This window comes from Anopheles coustani, chromosome 3 (genome assembly GCF_943734705.1).
Source record: "Anopheles coustani chromosome 3, idAnoCousDA_361_x.2, whole genome shotgun sequence".
In the NCBI taxonomy this organism is placed as follows: domain Eukaryota; kingdom Metazoa; phylum Arthropoda; class Insecta; order Diptera; family Culicidae; genus Anopheles; species Anopheles coustani.
In genome coordinates this window covers 20,836,780-20,854,334 of record NC_071288.1, presented here as the reverse complement: position 1 = coordinate 20,854,334, position 17,555 = coordinate 20,836,780, and the positions used below count along the sequence as shown (strand labels likewise).

The 17,555-nt window shown below is 45.9% G+C and overlaps 1 protein-coding gene across 1 annotated transcript in view; it reads left to right on the top strand.

Annotated features, from left to right (window-relative positions):
* The window catches only part of LOC131272563 (unconventional myosin-IXb-like), a 46,123-nt gene that overhangs the window by 13,099 nt on the left and 15,469 nt on the right, over positions 1 to 17,555 (top strand). Inside the window, exons 4-8 of the mRNA XM_058274339.1 lie at positions 5,593 to 5,703; positions 6,157 to 6,278; positions 12,609 to 12,745; positions 12,813 to 13,048; positions 16,571 to 17,524. Of these exons, the coding sequence (XP_058130322.1) occupies positions 5,593 to 5,703; positions 6,157 to 6,278; positions 12,609 to 12,745; positions 12,813 to 13,048; positions 16,571 to 17,524 (1,560 nt within the window). The remainder of the gene's footprint in view (positions 1 to 5,592; positions 5,704 to 6,156; positions 6,279 to 12,608; positions 12,746 to 12,812; positions 13,049 to 16,570; positions 17,525 to 17,555) is intronic.

Here is a 17,555-nt window from a genome sequence, read left to right as displayed (position 1 = left end):
CGACTCGACGGATTGCTCGGGCCGATGTCAGCCCTGAGACCTGAAAGTGAACCAAAAGTTTGAAAGATATTTGATCGGTTGATCCGGTTTCGCGTGCTATTCCCCATCCCCCTTCCCCTTTTGCCGCGCTGCCAGCGAATCAACAATTCCGTCCTGAATTGTTTGGATTTTCGATTTCGGTTTCGCTCGGGGTCTCATAGCGATTTAATTAACGGATGGCTCGGTGGGAGACGCCTGGGACGACTTGACAAGGTCAAGATGATTGGAGCGAGACGTTTTTTTTTTTTTTTTATTTCGTTTTTGAAATCGAGTTTTATGATTTTTTTTTTGCTTTGTTTTGTCGCTCGTCCAGGAAGAGCACAAGAGTTTGGGAATGGTTTGGTCGAGTTCAGGAAGAGTGCGTGGTTCCCAAGCGTTTTCGTCCGAGATGCATTTCTGTGCTGCGAGGGGGCGGGGGTCTGCCGTAGGTTTAACGATCTTCTGCTTGCGGCTGTGTTCGTGTTTTTGTTTTGTCCCTGTGTGGCTTTTGGCGAGGGAATTAATTCTGCCCCAGCAGCGTGCCATCGCTCCGGCGGTACGAAGATCTTCAGGTCAAGGATGTTGTCATCATCTTGCATTTGCCATTCTCTCAATGCGAATAACGCGAAATGCGCGCGCCCATCGAACATAATTTCGCGTGAGGGAACCAACATCTTTCCGCTTCCGTTTCACTCGTCCACTTGTCAAGGTGAGGTTGCTTGTGAATGGCAAATGTAAGAATAGATCTTATGACAGCACACGACGTATGGTACTGCTTATATTTACTTTCTTCTGCATTCGGTACAAACAATACTGATTGCATTAAATTGACCCATAAAGCATTTTCTTGTTTTATTGCTCAATGTTTAACTCCAATAATAAGCTATTTGATCCTTTTGCTATGCGGTGCAATGGAATTTATTTTTTCTCTTATACTTTCAGTGCAAAATAATTGAAATCAAAGTTGTTGTAGAAACAGTTGCAGTTTTAACAAAAACTGTACTTTATAAATACTTTGTTCCTGACTGCATAACAGGCAGCTTCCGTTAGGGTTTCCCTTTCCCACCGTTGCGCAACCAGCTGCATTCTATTGCGTTAATTAAGGCAAAGTTGGTTACCAGCACTCACTCGGATGCTCGATATCACTCACTCGGTCCCACCATGGGAAGGCATAAAGGCTGCGCGATGCGTTGTCGCAACGCAGGGTGGAAAAAAATAAACACGGACATATATAACCGGGGGTGCAGACGACGTGTGCGCGTTCTTCGGGTCCGAAGAACGCGCAGACGAAGTGCGCGGGTTAGCGAAACTCCTCCCCGAAAAAAACTCCTGCAGCGAGAGTGAGCAGCAATATACTGCTTTCCTTTGCAACCGTACAGGAAGCAACGTAAAATCTGAGCTGCACTCCGGATTTTAGGATGTTTACGCACACAATCTTAAAAACGCCTTACATCCCTAGATGCGCAGCTTTGGGTTTTCTCTAGTGGGTTAGCCATGGAGAAATTTTTATTATTTTGGTAGCTGTTATTTCTTGTAGAGCCAACAGGCCAATGAAAAACATTTTAAGAAAAGGGCATTTGAAAGCGTTATCGAAAAACATAAGCACTGTCATGAGTTCATTGCAGTAAAATAAAAATAATTGGGCTCATGACATTATGGTTGGAGGACAATACCGAGAGGTTGAGCCCTTCAGACATTCGTGCAACCAATCTTCTCAAATGCCCTGTTTTCATATCACTTTCAGAGGACTTTTTGTATGAGCCCGAAACGGCTGGCCTACATTACTGGAACTAAAAGTTGGATCGCCTCAGCTTTTCATGTATATTACTTAGATGATAGTGGGTACAAAAATGAATAAATTTTGAAGTTGATATAGATACACAGATAAAAGTATTCATTAGAATACCAATCAAACAGGTTTTCCGATACAGGAATCGTATGGTCGGTAACTGTAAATCAATATAAATGTGTTTTATTCCCTGGTTCTATTGTTTTCTCGTTATTGAACGGAATTTATAAGTTTATTACGAATGTTTGTTTTGGTTATCCTACATCGCAAGATAGCGCTATTTTTACCAATTATATCGTTCTGTATGACCTTGCGGCTGATACAAAATTGAGGCATTTTGCTCTAGCGTTAGTCTAGTTTGGTGTGAGCCGTTTCGTACTCATACAAAAAGTCCTCTGAAGGTCATGTCAAAATAGGGCAGACTTGCAACTTGAGACCCACGGGAGTACGAGAGGCCATTCAAAAGTTTGCATACACCGTCAGATTACAACAGCAACCAGCAACTTTAGCGCCAAAAAAGAAACAATTGTAATACTCATTCCTTTCCGGGTCCACCAACAGTAACAGAAAATCTTGCCTGCAGCGGAAGTGAGAGTTCAGAAAACCCGAACATTTTCTTATCCTGTCGCTCTTCTGGTAGCCAATGGAAAACACGAAGGTTACCGAAACCTGCCCGAAAGGTTCCGAACAATTTTTTTCACTACCACTGCTTTGATTTGTGTACGTACACGAAACACCGAACTCATTGCGTCCCCCTTTTTCATATAATCATTTTTGTTCTTCCTTCTCTCTCGAAACTGTTTCATCGGCATTTTTCTCAGTACTTCGTTCTTTTTGCATGTGCCGAACATACATCGGAGGAAGATGGAAGAACAAAAATTGCCATAGGATAAAGAGAGAAGTAACGATTTTGGCATTTCGTGTACGTACACAAATCAAAGCAGTGGTAGTGAAAAAAATTGCTCGGAACCTTTCGCGCCGGTTTCGGCAACCATCGTGTTATTCATTGCCTACCAGAAGAGCGACAGGATAAGAAAATGTTCGGGTTTTCGGAGTTCCCATTCCCGCTGCTGCCAGTTTTTTTCTGTTACTGTTGGAGGAGCAGGAAAGGAAAGAGTATTATAATTGTTTCTCATGATATGTCGCTAAATTATGGGTCTCCTAGTATGTCCCTTTCTTAGAAAGTTCGTTAAAAAGATACCGTAGTCGGCCTTTCGTACCCCAAGGGGTCTTAATTCGAGGTGCGACTTTGCAGTTGGCACGTGATGTGTTGGAACCGTTGTGTTATAGCACCGCGGCTATTATTTTGCTGCTATGAGTTTAGAAGAGCGCCTATTTTCGTTAGCTCTTTAAAATGTCCTAACTACAAAACGTTTGTTCTTAAGACTGCAACAATTTTAGACAAAAGATTTACATGACATAAAATTTATATTTCTTGAATCCCTACGCAGTGTTGCTTATAATACTCAGAAGACAGCATTGATCATAGAACGGAACCATATTCCTCAGCTGCGCGAGTCATAATGGAACTGCAGTTGTCCGTCACTGAGAACATCGGTCAGAGGTTACCGAATCAACCAGCTTCCTTCTAGCAACAGTCGAAGCTCAGCGTGCAGCATTGCCAGGCTCGGCTTGAATTTGCTCACTAAGGTGTAGTCCATTAGCGAAATGTGCTGTTCAGTGATGAACTCAAGGTATGACATATGTGAGACAGCTCCGGAACAAGCTATATGACCTACGATTTGAGCTACCCGTCGGCACAGTTTGTATATCATGATCTAAGACTGCTTTAAGGGTTAGAGTGTAGGACCTTTACCTTTACCTTTAGCTAAGCGGCTTTGACGAAATTTAATGAAATATGCACTATAAGCCGTGCAATGGGAAATACAGAGGCTCAAAAATGAGAAATGGATGTGGTGTACAACTTGTGTCCGACATTGTAGTTCTTCATGAGAAAACAGCAACCAAAATGATTAAATTTCCTTCATGGTCAAACAATTAAAGAAAAACCAAAGATGCGCATCTAGGGATGTACGTTACTTATAAGGTAGTATGCGTAAATATTCCAAATTTACCTTGCCTCCTGTACGGTTGCAAAGTAAAGCAGTATATTGCTGCTCACTCTCGCTGCAGTAGTTTTTTTCGCATTTTGCCGAAGCTAATCCGCACACCTCGTCTGCGCGTTAGCCGCGCCCGAAGAACGCGCAGACGACGTGTGCACACCCCTTAAGAGAAGAGAAGGAAAAAAATACCATGCCACACATAGCTTCAGCTTCATCATCAAACCCGCCGCAAACTCACTTTCATTTTCCACTTCCGGTCTTTTGCCGAACGTGCGCCGAGCGCCGTGTGCGTATCGCGAATGCACGCGTAACGTGTTTTTATCGCTTCCTCCCGGGGGCCCATCCTCCTCCCGGCGGGGTGAGTGGCGGTGTGATGTCCTCGACCGCGAGGGGGGGCCTTCTCACAGCAGGTTTTCGTCGTTAGCAATCTTTGTTGGGTGCTTCTTTTTTTTTTTTTTTTTTTTGGTTTCTCCCCAGCTGTCGTGGTCGTCTTCTCCCGGCTGCTGATCACTAAAACGTTGCAAAATGCACTTAGCAGCACTCTTCGGCAAAGGGTGGGATAAGGTGGGGGAAATGGGGTGCATGTGTGGAAAAGAAAAGCGACGGGCTGAAACTCACGAGCCACGATGTCGTCGCACGGTGATAATTATTGTACGCCAAGCGAGTGTTTAGGAAATGACCACACTCTCGGGGGACTAGGGGTTGGGTCTCCTCTCCGGGGCCGGGGGAGACGGACCAGGGGGACGGCAGGGGCGCGATGGTGGTGCCCGGTTCGTTAGCAAAAGCGGAGACATTTTGCCGTTAAAGGAAAACCGTTTCACTAACGCTTTATTATTGATTCGTTAGTCGGTCCAGCAGAAGGAAGGTGTATACCCGGGCATGGGAAGGAAGTGGGTCCAGGGATAGTAGTCATCACAATTTCTTCCTTTTCCTTTTTAAAAACACTTTATTCACAGTTTCTTTAATATATCCTTTGAGGCGAAAAGTTGGTGCATATTTAATACTGTCATTATTAAAATATTGATTTTTCGAGTCGTTTGTTTTCTAGTTTGCTTCTGATACTATGCTGTCACCATTTATTTAAATCCTCACTATTTATTTATATTTGTTGGATACTTATGAACGCCTTTTCCAAAACGTTTTTTTTGTTTGTAGAAATATTGTTGTGCATTACATTAATGCTAAGAAGTGGATTTACAACGATTTCTTTTCTATCGAACAAAGATTATTCTGAATTGATCAAAGTTAATTTTATCTATCTGTATTGCCTCCATGATTTCTACACTGTGTTACTTTAAAGTTATTTCTTTTAAGCAGTGTTTTATCATAATTTTCCTAAGCTACCCCCTATCCGCCATCGCATTCCCACTGTTCGATACGTTGTCTTATTATTTCCCGCTCCACCGGTCTTCCGGTCGGACACCAAACATTTTTCCTCCATTGCTTCAGAGGTTCGTTCTCGTCGTCGTCTAGCGAAAGAAGGTGCCTTTCTTTCATTTCCATACCTAAGACACCCGAGTTCCCGCATCGGATGAGCCCATAGTGTGGATTGTTTTGTTCAGCTTTTTGTTTGCCATTATGTTTGCATTGCATCTCGCTGCATCACTTTTCAAACCCCGGATCCGGTGTGCGTGTTTTTTGTCACTCTCTCTCACATACTTTCTTTCTGTTTCTTTTTTCACCCTCGTCGGTTTTTCCACGCGATGAAAAACATACACACAGGTCTACGTCGGTGCACTGTCGCTGCACTATGAGGCGCTCAGTGTGGAGGCATCGAAGCAGACCACGGCGGAGGAGATCGTTTCCTGCATCGTCGAACGGCTGGGGCTAACGGTAAGTTTGCTGGATAGTCGCTTTTCCCGTGATAACTTTCTATAATGTTTGCAAATTTATTTGTACCGAACAACCGATGGAAAACGATAATAGGTTAAGAGAATATTAGTCTTAGCTTTTGCTCTATTGCGTTTTGATAGTTGTCACGTTTTCATTGGTTTTCTTTTTAATTATGATTCATAAGTGCTAAGCAATGAACGCCTTTCGATTTTTTATTAATTTAAATTTATTATTTTTCTGTTTGTTTTATACATAAAAAATCTTCTTTTTTTATTCCCATTATGCCGTAAAAATATCTTCTTTTGTAACACAAAAGTCTTATAGTCCACGATTTAAGCCGAGCTAGAATATATTGCGGGACGCTTTGTGTTCCGATGGTTATTCATTTTTGCAGCAAAACAACTCATTTTTCTTCCCGTTTCTCGCTTTCCTTCCCATCCCTTTTGACTGCAGGGAAACAACTATGAGCTGGCGGAAGTGGCCGGCGAGTGCAAGGAAAGGCGACTTTCCGCGCACGAAAAACCCGTCTCCGTTATGCTGCTGTGGCCGATGCACTCGGAGAAAGATTTTCATAGGTAAGTGTTAGCTGTAGCACGGAGTTGGCGAGTGAACGGGGGAAACCGACCCAGGGGAAGAGCCGTTGCATCCGATGCAATTTATCAGCGCGCCGCCAGTTGATGGAATGACGATTGTGAAGAATGAACCCCGACGGGGGATGGGGCTGGTATGGCCGAGCGAAGGAGAAGGGCCAACGGGGTGTCCATGTTTGAGGAAATGAATTTCACTTTTACTTTTACCCGAGTCACCAAACTCGTTTGCGTCCGACAAAAACGGCCCGATGACGGTGATCGAACGCCTGGTGGTGACCGTGGGACAAGAACGTGGAGGAAGCGACGAGAGAAGAGAGGGAGAGAGAGGGATGCGACGCTCACCCCCTTTCGTCTTCCCTCCTTCCACACATCATGAGGAAATGATTAGAGAGAAATTGATTTTCCAACGGCTATAATTTTTGTGGTCGACCATTAAATTCGTGCCGGCAGAATATAAAATCTTTGTGGGTAGGCTTTAAAAAAGGAAAATTGGTGAAATTTGATAACTATCAAGTGTATACACATTTGTAGTTATAATAGGGGTTCTTCTTTTTCATTTTAAACAGATTTTTCTTTACCTCGTTTCACAAAAGTATCACTATTTACCGTAGATGTTTTTTTATCTTGTGATTTATTTAGCAAAATGATTTTTTTCAAGAACATGGTTTTCCTTTCTCTGTGACGTCATGCAGAAAGGTGGTTGCTTTGGTCAATTATGTGTGATCATCTGGAGCTCTAATGATCCTCTTAGAGAAACAGATAAGCATTCTATTTATTTCTTTGCATAGCATTTACATCGAACAAACTTTAACTGATTCATTCACTTGATGCCTACCGAAAGGTGATACGAAATTGATTTGTTACTTTTTCTCAGTGGCACTCGCAATAAATTTACCCCGTAGTGATCGTGCCCGGCGGACACAGATATTGCAGATTAAAATAAAGCAGAAACTAACCGAGATGATCGGTAGCCGTGAGCAGAAAGGGGTCTAATTTTTTTTTCTATTTGTAAATTATTATTTACACTCAACCTCACCTTGAATTATTCGTAAATCGTTCGATCATCATATTAATCGCCTCGTTTCACCGTCGTTACGTGGAACCCTCCCGCTGGAAGTACCATTTTTCATGCAACGATAGAGAGACCGAGAGCGAGAGGGTAGGGCGTCTTGGTTGAAGAGACCGATCATGTCTAAAAATGAGTGCAAAGATGGAAGATGAAAGGTTCTTAAAATATGTTCCCCCCTTGTAAGTGTTCCCTCCCGGGTATCTCCACCACTTAGACCAGCTCGCATTCCCGGCGGTTGCAATCGTGTCCGAAAAGCGTCATCATTCGAAGTGGAAACGGCGTCGTCGTCGTCATCGTCGTCGGAATGGAAGCGGACCACACATCACCAACAACAAGACCTTGCGAGCGAAACTGGGGGGTATTTTTATCCCAATCTTGTGTCGAAAGTTTGGCCTTCGATTGGGGAAAGCGGGCGAACGGCGAACGGGGAAGGGTAATGTTTTGCTGCCTTCCCCCCCGTGTGCGGTGGCGCTAATTTGTTTACTACCGAACCCTTCATCGTCGCTGATCGATTAAAACAAATCTCCACAAATCAACCCGTCGCTCCCCCCGCGAGCTTCCTCATGAGATGTATCTGATTCCTTTCTGCCTTTATATAGGGAGGGCGGAATTTTCCGGATTTTCTCAGCGAGGGTGCTAAACCTGTCGACGGCAATGTTAGTTTAAATGGAATATCTTTGAACAATTTGTACGTGGAGCGGCGTAGAAGGTTACTTAACAACTTTATCCTTTACATTTCGGTGAACGGCCAATTGATGATGCTCGCGTATCGAGGGATAAAAATTAAACCGTCAACTGAAACAGCACAGCGAAAACAGATTTTTTTAAGGCGATGCTGTTGTCGTCACTTCACAAAATAGCATTCGTGACATCGGGATGATATTATAGGCAGTGAAAAGTGACGCACTATTTACATCCAATTATTTACATGGTGCAGTGGAAATCTTTTCACCCGGTGTCTTTTGGCATCACGCTGATGGCTTCATTTGCATCCTCCATCCGAAGGAAGAAGTCTGAATGTATGGGAAAATGGGCGACTCTTTTTTTAGCCGAAACACGGATCGGGAAGTGTCCCTGAAGGGGGAGTGGGAAGCAAGGTACGGAAATTGGATTCAAATTGCTTCAATCTAATTTGGCACACATGATGAACGAGCCCCGGCCTCTCTAATGCTGCTGCTCCGCTAATTAGCCTGTCCATTCGGCCGGGTCCGACTCCTCGGGCGGACATGGGGCGGTGGTGGGCCGTCAAATTTCACGCCCTCTAGCGGCACGACTTTTCCAAACAAACCACCTCCACACCACGTAACTTTCTACCCTGACTCAAGACGCGCGTACTCGTCAGAATGGTTTCCGAAGTCTCTCCACTCCGACTTCTAACGCATGGACACACGCCACATACACATGCGCGTCGTCCTGGGGGAAGGGGAGGATTCTTTCTGGAGGTGTAGGAAGGTGTGCCCGGCGCGGGAGGAATCGTCCCGAGACGACGTAACGATGGTGGGCGATAAATCCCACGCATCCGTTCGTCATCATTCCGCTGGGAGTATTCTAGACACCTTTCCCAACGCCCCTGGGGTTGACACAGGTGGGAAGGGGGTGGGAGAGGGGAGAAAATGCACGGAAGATAGAGAGGGGGGCGGCGGAACTTGGGCGATGAATCCTAAATTTAGCCTGTTCCACCTATCAAATATTCCGCTTTTCGCATCCGCCAAGCTGAGGCGGGGTGGTGAGGTGGTTAATGGGGGAGGGGGTGGGACGAAACTATTTTGTTTTTACGAGCTGCTTCCACCCACCCCTCCGCTGCTCGCTTCCATCCCGCCGGATTGCAGTTGTCAGTCTGCTTGACAAATATCAACATTTTTCGGCGTGAATTAATTTGGCATGGTTGAATTTCCATCGAGCGGCGCGAGTGTTTTTTGTTTGTTTGTGTGGTGTGTGTTGTTGTAATGGAAGACATTCTGCCGAACGAGGGGAGTATTCAATGAGCTATGGGACGATCCTCTTAGGCCTCAACGAACACTCATCGGGACGGGGACCCTGCTCACAGTGATCCCGGGGGGATAATGGGTCCGGAAGGCGGGTAGGAGACTTGTTGTTATCCCGACGGTATTGTGACATACTTTTCACAGCAGACTTTTGAGGTAGTACAGGCTTAACTTGCGCAACCCTATCCACCGAAACACGATACGACGGGTTTAGACTGCGTTGTTCGAGCAGTCAAAACTAATGGTTCCGCTGGGATGTTGTAATTTGTGTCATTCGTGAACGGTCATAAAACATATCTTACCCGTCTGGTAATATGTCCCGCTAAGCGATCTGCTTTCCGCTCTAAATTATGTTTCGCGTCATTCAACGAAATCGTTTTGCCTTTTGCCGCAGAACTTGGATTGTCTTGTTCCAAGGAGTGAACACATGTCAACAATAAAACTGGATGAGATTAGTTTCGGCAAACCTCGTTTAGGTTTACGGCTCCATTGCTGGGCATTTATCGTTGTTCCATATTCCACTAATATGTCATTTTTATTACTTCTCCAATTGTTTAACAGTATTTAATCCATAAAAATAGAATTCCTGTTTGGTAATCCTTTTTTTATGTTTTTACAACCATCGAAAGTAGAAGGGTTTGTATTGACTTTTAGTAATTAAAATTTGGCAAATGAAGGTTAAAACCATCCTTTTTTGGAATGTATCAAAACCATCTATGAAATCAATCCTTTTAAAATCTTTCGCCGATGAACAGCGAAAAATGGGGGCATTGAATCAATTGTGGTGTTAAAATAATATAAACCGTGTAGGACGATGAAAAGCAATATTAACGATCGATGCACCAGAGTGCAACTATTGAGAGATGTACATGCGTCCCTGTGACCCATCGACCGACAGTCAAAATGGCTTTCCCGACGAGATCCATGATGCACTGGCTGTCTCCGTTTGGTGTACAAAATGTTCTACTTATGTGCAACAAACGTGTCACGTCGGTTAAATATTTTTCCATCGGGCGTTAAAGAAATTCCTGCACAAACGAACTCGTTCTCGTGCAAGAAGACAGATCCGCAAACCGGGGTGCGTGTTTGTGTATATTATTTTTTTCCTCCCGCGCTTCGTATACGCGTACCATTTCCCTCCCCCCGAGTGGCGGCGGCGCATTTCTTGCGCTTATTGTTGCTTATTTGTCACGTCAAAAAAGACCGCTCTCTCGATGCGGTACTCTAACGACTTTCAGCCGGAGGCCATCGTCATCCATTTGCACCATATAGGAATGGTGAATGCGGGTGTGATGGTGGCGGTATGTTTTGACGTTTCGATGACATTTATCATCGTGAAATGCGAACGAGAACAGGGCGGCAGGCGTACAACAGAACCACAACATCCGTACGGAGCAAAGAGTTCACACATTGCATTTGCTGCTTGGCCTTTTTTTTTTTTTTTTGTTGGTCCGTTTGCATCTTTCTCTTTTTCCCCTGGGAGAGGAGGGCTAAAAACAACCTTTGTCTGTGCGTGGTAACGCAAAAAGATTTTACATTCTGTTTGCCCCACGAACGAGAACACAGGTGGGTCATAAACTCGCTTGTACCGCGAAACACACCAGAACCAGAATCCCCTTCCCCATCAAAATAGCAAGAAGGTAGCATGAGAAGGCCAAGGATTTTTCTTTCGGTTCAATTTTTAGTTTTTAAACGAGCGAAACAAAAAAAAACTCCTCACCCAGTGACGATGGCTCAGCTGTGTTTTCTCAACCGCACATCAATCTCTAACTCCTACTGGTCGAGGTTATTGAAACCCTTCGTTAACTGCCGCCCGGTTTTTGCTGTGTAGTAAACAATCAATGGCCACTGGCCATTTAACGTTGGAATTTGTGTAACCTACCGGTTCTACTCGACTGCCAGTTGTTGCTTTTCTGCGGATATATTTTATGAAACTACCTTAATAGTAAAGTTTTAAATCATAGAAATATTTTAGCTCGACGTTTAACGCTTTCAGTGCAAATTAAAACAGAGTGTTAAAAATACAACCATACAACAAAAAGTAAAAGTATCATTTTAAATTAATTCTTCACGTGAAGCTATTCTCGCTCATTCTCCGTGAAATCGTTAATATTTGCTTTTAATTACGACCAACCAACGACTAATGGAGCAAATAAAAAGTATCTATCACATTCACGGTTCGTGTGGCACGCTTCGGAAGCGATTGGGTAAATAAGCAAAAAGTACACGTACAAGAAACGTTCTGTCCCTTCACTTCGGCCGTGGTGCAATTGCACGCGGAGGAGACGACCAAGCAAGAGGACAATCACCAATGGCACGATTCCGGAACATAAATACGGCGCTTATACGTATGTGTCCTTTCGGTCATATTTCTTGTACAAATTGCATATGCATATTGCATCAACAAAATGGGTCCAGCAATTCGTATGACAAATTTCTGTTGAACTAAACATTTTGGGAATCACCAAAACGTAGGTGATCCCACCATGCGATCGTTGCGCTGACTGGACGAACGCCATCCCTTCCCGGCGGTTGGATCTTGCTCAAGTGTGTGGCAAACGGGAAACCCTCTCTCGTGCCGCGTACATCGCCAAGATTCCGCCAAGATGACTCATGTGTGGCGCGAGTGGCAGAAAAGTGAAACGAGATTCGGTTTGTTGTTTTTTTTTCCTAGCTTCACTTTAAGTAACGGAATCTGGCGCCCCGAAGAATAAATGAGCCATGTGCCGCTACCCACCCCCAGACGCGATCCCGGAGCGCGTTCTCCTTCTTGAGTTGCAAAGACACACGAAAACGAAAAAAAACCGTTCGCGATCGACGCAACTTTCCGCGCCTAATATGGGGTAGAGTGCCGGTAGACCGTTGGTGTTTTATTTTTTTTTCTTGCCGGTTTGTGGAAAGCAAAAAAGACATGCAGTGTGCGTGGGTTACTTTTTACTCCTCGGGGCGCGTAGCCCGTGGCCGTGTCGTGTCGTCGGTAAAAGGATTGGTTCGTTTACGGAATAATTATATTATTCAATTGATGTAACTACAACGCGTGTACAATGTGTGGAAACAATTGACGCACATGAATCATCGGCTAAATTCGTAAAACCGTTTCCGTTTTTGTGTTGCATGCATGACGACAAGCAGATGAGGGATGTGGGGTAATTCAATTCCAATGCGTGATCTTTTCACGCATCCCAAGATGCCCCACCCAAATCATCAGATGCGCGTTATTAATTATGTTTTTTCTCGTCTTGCTTTTTTTTTCTATTGCAGATTCTATTTACGTGAAATACAAAGCGACGTTCCTTGGCTAGATAGTTATGGACTCGATCCACAGATACTTAGAGACTTTATACCGTTTCTGTTGCAGAAAGAAAATAGAGAATATCCTGACCTGTGCCAACTTCCAGGTGAGTGCCCCCAACACACAACAAATCGACCACAGCACCGTCATCATCTTAATCTTCCCATTCGTAGATCTTAATGAAGCGACGCTTCTCGAAAACCTGCGCCAACGGTTCGAAGCCGGCCACATCTACACCTACGTCGGTAGCATCCTGATCGCGGTGAACCCGTTCAAGTTCCATCCGATCTACAATCCAAAGTATGTGCGGCTCTACCAGAACCAGCGGATTGGGCCGATCCTGCCGCCGCACATCTTCGCCATCGCTGACAACGCTTACTACAACATGCTGAAGGAGAAACGCAACCAGGTATGTGGGGATGTCACAAAATCGGATCTTTACAGAATGGTTGACACCATCGCATATTGTGCAACAACACCCCAAAGGACAACAGAGAGAGAGCACAATGCACATCCCCTAACACTGCATGTATAATACGCCCATCTCTACAACCGAAGAGTGCAATTAAATTGAATCATGCATAGTTAATTGATCGTCATCGAAACTTACGACTGGACTGTGGACGGGGGCAGTAGGAGAAGCGGGATACTCAATGCAAGGGGAACGACAACCTCCCACATGGTGCCATTCTCCTGCCCGAATCGAAATCGCTTGGATATGGTGCATCGTAAATGCACCGACGTGGGGTTTTATCGTGCCACGCTGACCGATGTTTGACCGATGTGCGATGATGGATTCCTTCATTTCGTGCCACTATCATCATCATCATCGTGAACATCGTTTGCAGCATCGTCATCTTCCATCGCCATCGACGATGTGGTAGGCCCCAACCCTACACCAAGGAAAGGCTTCGGTCAGCCGGGAATCATACCCGCCGTGTTACCGTGTGACCGTGTGGATAATCTCGCATCTGCGCTCCACGAGAGAAAGATGATGGTGCCTTCTTTTGCCCGACCCCAAAGTTCACGTGTATGTACGGCACGGCAATGTCACGGCATTAGGTGTGCAATGAGTTATGACCATCTGTGCTCCGCTGCCCTTGCTGAGGGATCGCCGCCAACTGGCGAAAGGTTTGGGATCATCTGCTCACCCTTTTGACAGTGTGCCAACCACCAGCGACACAACTCGAAGAGGGTGTGTTTTTCTCGTTGCATTGGAGTTCCTTTTCAATTCCTTTTCAATCGGCGTATGCAAGTGTAACCCTACTTGCATGCTAGGAACAATCCGTATTTTGTGTCCTGGCGATAGAGGCTTGTTTGTTCTGTTTTTCTTTCAGTTATACTTTTTTTCTGCACAGTTATTCGCGTAACTGTAGCACCTGACGTAGAGATATTGTTTAATTATTTAAGTTTGTACATGAATCGTTTAATTTTGAACAGAACAATGTAATTGACTTCATTGGGCTACCGAAGCCAAATTGATGTTATTGAAATGTTTACAATTATCAAATGAAAAACATTACGACGATAACTGTCGGCATCGGCATCCATCCATCGGCCGAAGCAAAGATGCATTAAGTGGGAGCGAAGTTTTATTGCTTGTCACTGCGTCGATCATTCGCCCATCTGTCCATGGCGTCGTAAAATTTCTTCACCCCAAGTTCTCCGGCATGCTCATCCAGCGAAGCAAACGATGCCGTCATCATCATCACGCCGCTTGGCCATCTCGTCAACGTCGATACGTCGATGGAAGAAAGGGAAGACCGAACCCAACGTCCTCTGACGTCGTCAGCAAGGCGGTTCTCGTGCTGGACTATGCCGTTTTCCTTGCGTCCTTTTACGGGATTGGATTATTGCTGCTTAGGCGCTTCCATTTGTATGTTCTTTGCCGGGCCTTTCTTTGTTCATTTCGACGTTGGTTGCTTGTTCCAAGCCTTCTTTCAATTGATGTTAATTAATCTGATTCAAAACGTAAAACAATGTTTAGATTAGCGCAGTTGCACATTTTGCATATATTTTGTTGTCAGAGCAGGGTTTTTTTTTTTGTGCAGTAAGAGCTATGAGAAAGGAGTAAACGATTCAACATAATTTCTTTTCCTTCTGTCAAAGGAGATGTTTTAATGGAACAGTATTCTCTACTTTCGTAAATCGCCCGGAATATGGAAACTTATCCACAACTAAAAGGTACCATAATTGGCACATTAACGGGGCAAGCGCCACTTGATCTGCGCTCTTTGGCCAGCCATCATCGTGTATGACCTTCCACCTTCTACTAGTCGCTTGACGCCGAAGCTCCAAAGTGGGTTTTATTTTCCACCGTTTGTCAGAACGAACGACTATTATCACCCCACGTCTTAAGTGTATCCATTTCACTGTTGGGGTGTTGTACTCGGAACAGCAGGAACCCAACCGAACGCCACATGCCGAGAGAGAGAGAGAGGCCAATGGCTTCGTTTTTGTACGGATTCTTACGGGTCGGTTGAACGAAACGTCCACCAAACGGTTTGGTGGATAATCGATCCATCCTTGCCATCGAAAAAAAAAAGAAATGGAAGGAAGAAAAGCCTCGCAACACGGAATGGTACGTTGTTTTTGGCAGGCTTTTTGCACAGCGACATGATGGAAAAGCGTTGAGTGTGTAGCGTGTTAACGTGATGGGTGAGCCATCGGGGGTTGCTATGTAAATTGGCCGCCCGTTGGGCTGTGCCCGGGCGTGCTACGCGACCAGAAGACTAATGAATGAATCGCCAGCTCGTGCTGGAGAAAGAGGATGGTGGAGGGGTGCATGTCTCGATGCCAAAATGGCGCAGAGAGAGAGCCCCGAGCCCCGAACGTGTAGTGTTGTTGTCTGGGCGCGGGTTGGGAAAAAAAGCAAACAATAAATATGTGACCACCTCCAACATCAAGTTGGCAAGTGATCAGTAGCCACAAGGAGAGCTACCTTAAAACCGGCCACGAATTATAGCTGGCCATCCATCCTGTTCTCTTTCTCCGACCCACGAACCTACGGCACACGCGATCTGGAGTCTAGAGAACTGGTCCGCGAGGGAGGGAGGGATTGTAGTGCGCCATGCGAACGCGACGCCCCGGCATCGGGAGGAAGCAGGCGTGTAGCAATGTAGGTGTCGGTGGCCGCCACATGCTGATGTGCTCGCGTACACCCAAACCCTCCACACCCCCCCACCGATCCAGCTTAGTCAGGTCCGTTCCGCGGAAAGTTGACATGACGCGCGACGATGACGACGACAACGACGGCGGCTGACCGTGGCATTCATACAAATCGCGTATGAATGGCCAAACGAGTTATGAATGAATATGGCGTCGGGGGTGGTGTTTTTTTGCTCCTTCGTTTACTTTACCTCACCACCGTGTTGTACGCTTGCCCAGTCGTCTCCTATCGCTTGCGATCCATTTGGGTTTCCTCTCGTGAACAAAACACACATTTAATCCACATGTGGCTTCTGTGGCTCGCGAGTGAAATTGTTGCCCATAATGTCCAGTAGATGTACTTGCGATCTGCTGTTTTTGTTTTCTTTCCCTGACCGGCAGGGTAGGGTTCATTTGAATCTGCTTTTTATTCACTCCAGTCACGTGTTTTATTACTTGCCACGCGGAAGAGAAAGTAACATGCAAACCGGAGGGTGGCCCCGGTGTCGGAGATGGAGAAAGTTAGTTCGACCGATGTGAAATTGTTTGACAATGTTTTTACAGCCGCAGTACGTGTGCCTTTTTAGATGCATTCCTATTCATAATTAGGCATTGTTCGATATTCTAGCGTGGTTTTGAGTCAATAATATTGATTTACAATGATGGCCACACTGTGGAAGTTTGATGAGGTTCATAAAGTTTGACTCTTGTAGAATCGTAACGTTTTGATTTTAATGTTTTTAATTTTTAATTAACTGTTCCTCCGTTCTTTCTCCAACTTTAGTGCATTGTTATCAGCGGCGAGAGTGGTTCGGGCAAGACGGAAAGCACCAACTTCCTGCTTCACCATCTGACGGCCCTGTCGCAGAAGGGTGCCCATGGGTCCGGCGTGGAGCAGACGATCCTTAGCGCCGGACCCGTGCTGGAAGCGTTCGGCAATGCGAAAACGGCGCACAACAACAACAGCAGCCGCTTCGGCAAGTTCATCCAGGTGAACTACCGCGAGAACGGCATGGTGCAGGGTGCGGTCGTCCAGAAGTATCTGCTCGAGAAGAGCCGAATCGTGTCCCAGGGCCACTATGAGCGCAACTACCACGTGTTCTACTATCTGCTGTCTGGTGCGACCGAAACGGAGCGGGACGCGCTGCATCTGCTGCCGGCCGAAAAGTACCACTACCTGAACGCGAAGAATCTCACGCTGGAGAACTGCGACGAGAAGTACGAGTTTTCGCGCCTGAAGCAGAGCATGGAGATGGTGGGCTTTTCGGCGGAGAAGCAGCGGCGGCTGTTCAACGTGCTGTCGGCCGTGCTGCTGCTCGGCAACGTGGAGTTCTTCCCGAAGAAGTCCACCTACCATCACGACGAGAGCGTCCAGGTGCGCAACCCGGACGTGGTCGGGCTGATCTCGGAGCTGCTGCGCGTGAAGCAGGAAACGCTCATGTCGGCCCTCACGTCCAAGCGGGTGAAGGCGAGCGGCGAAACGCTGATCATGCAGTACAAGCTGCCGGAGGCGATCGCGGCCCGGGATGCGCTCGCCAAGTGCCTGTACGGGGCACTGTTCGACTGGATCGTGCTGCAGGTGAACCACGCGCTGCTGAACAAGGACCAGGCGCTGCACACGGGCCACTCGATCGGGGTGCTGGATATATTCGGGTTCGAGGACTTTGGACCGCAGAACAGCTTCGAACAGCTGTGCATCAACTATGCAAACGAGCATTTACAGTATTACTTTAATCTGGTATGTACCGACGACGGGGGCGACTTATCCG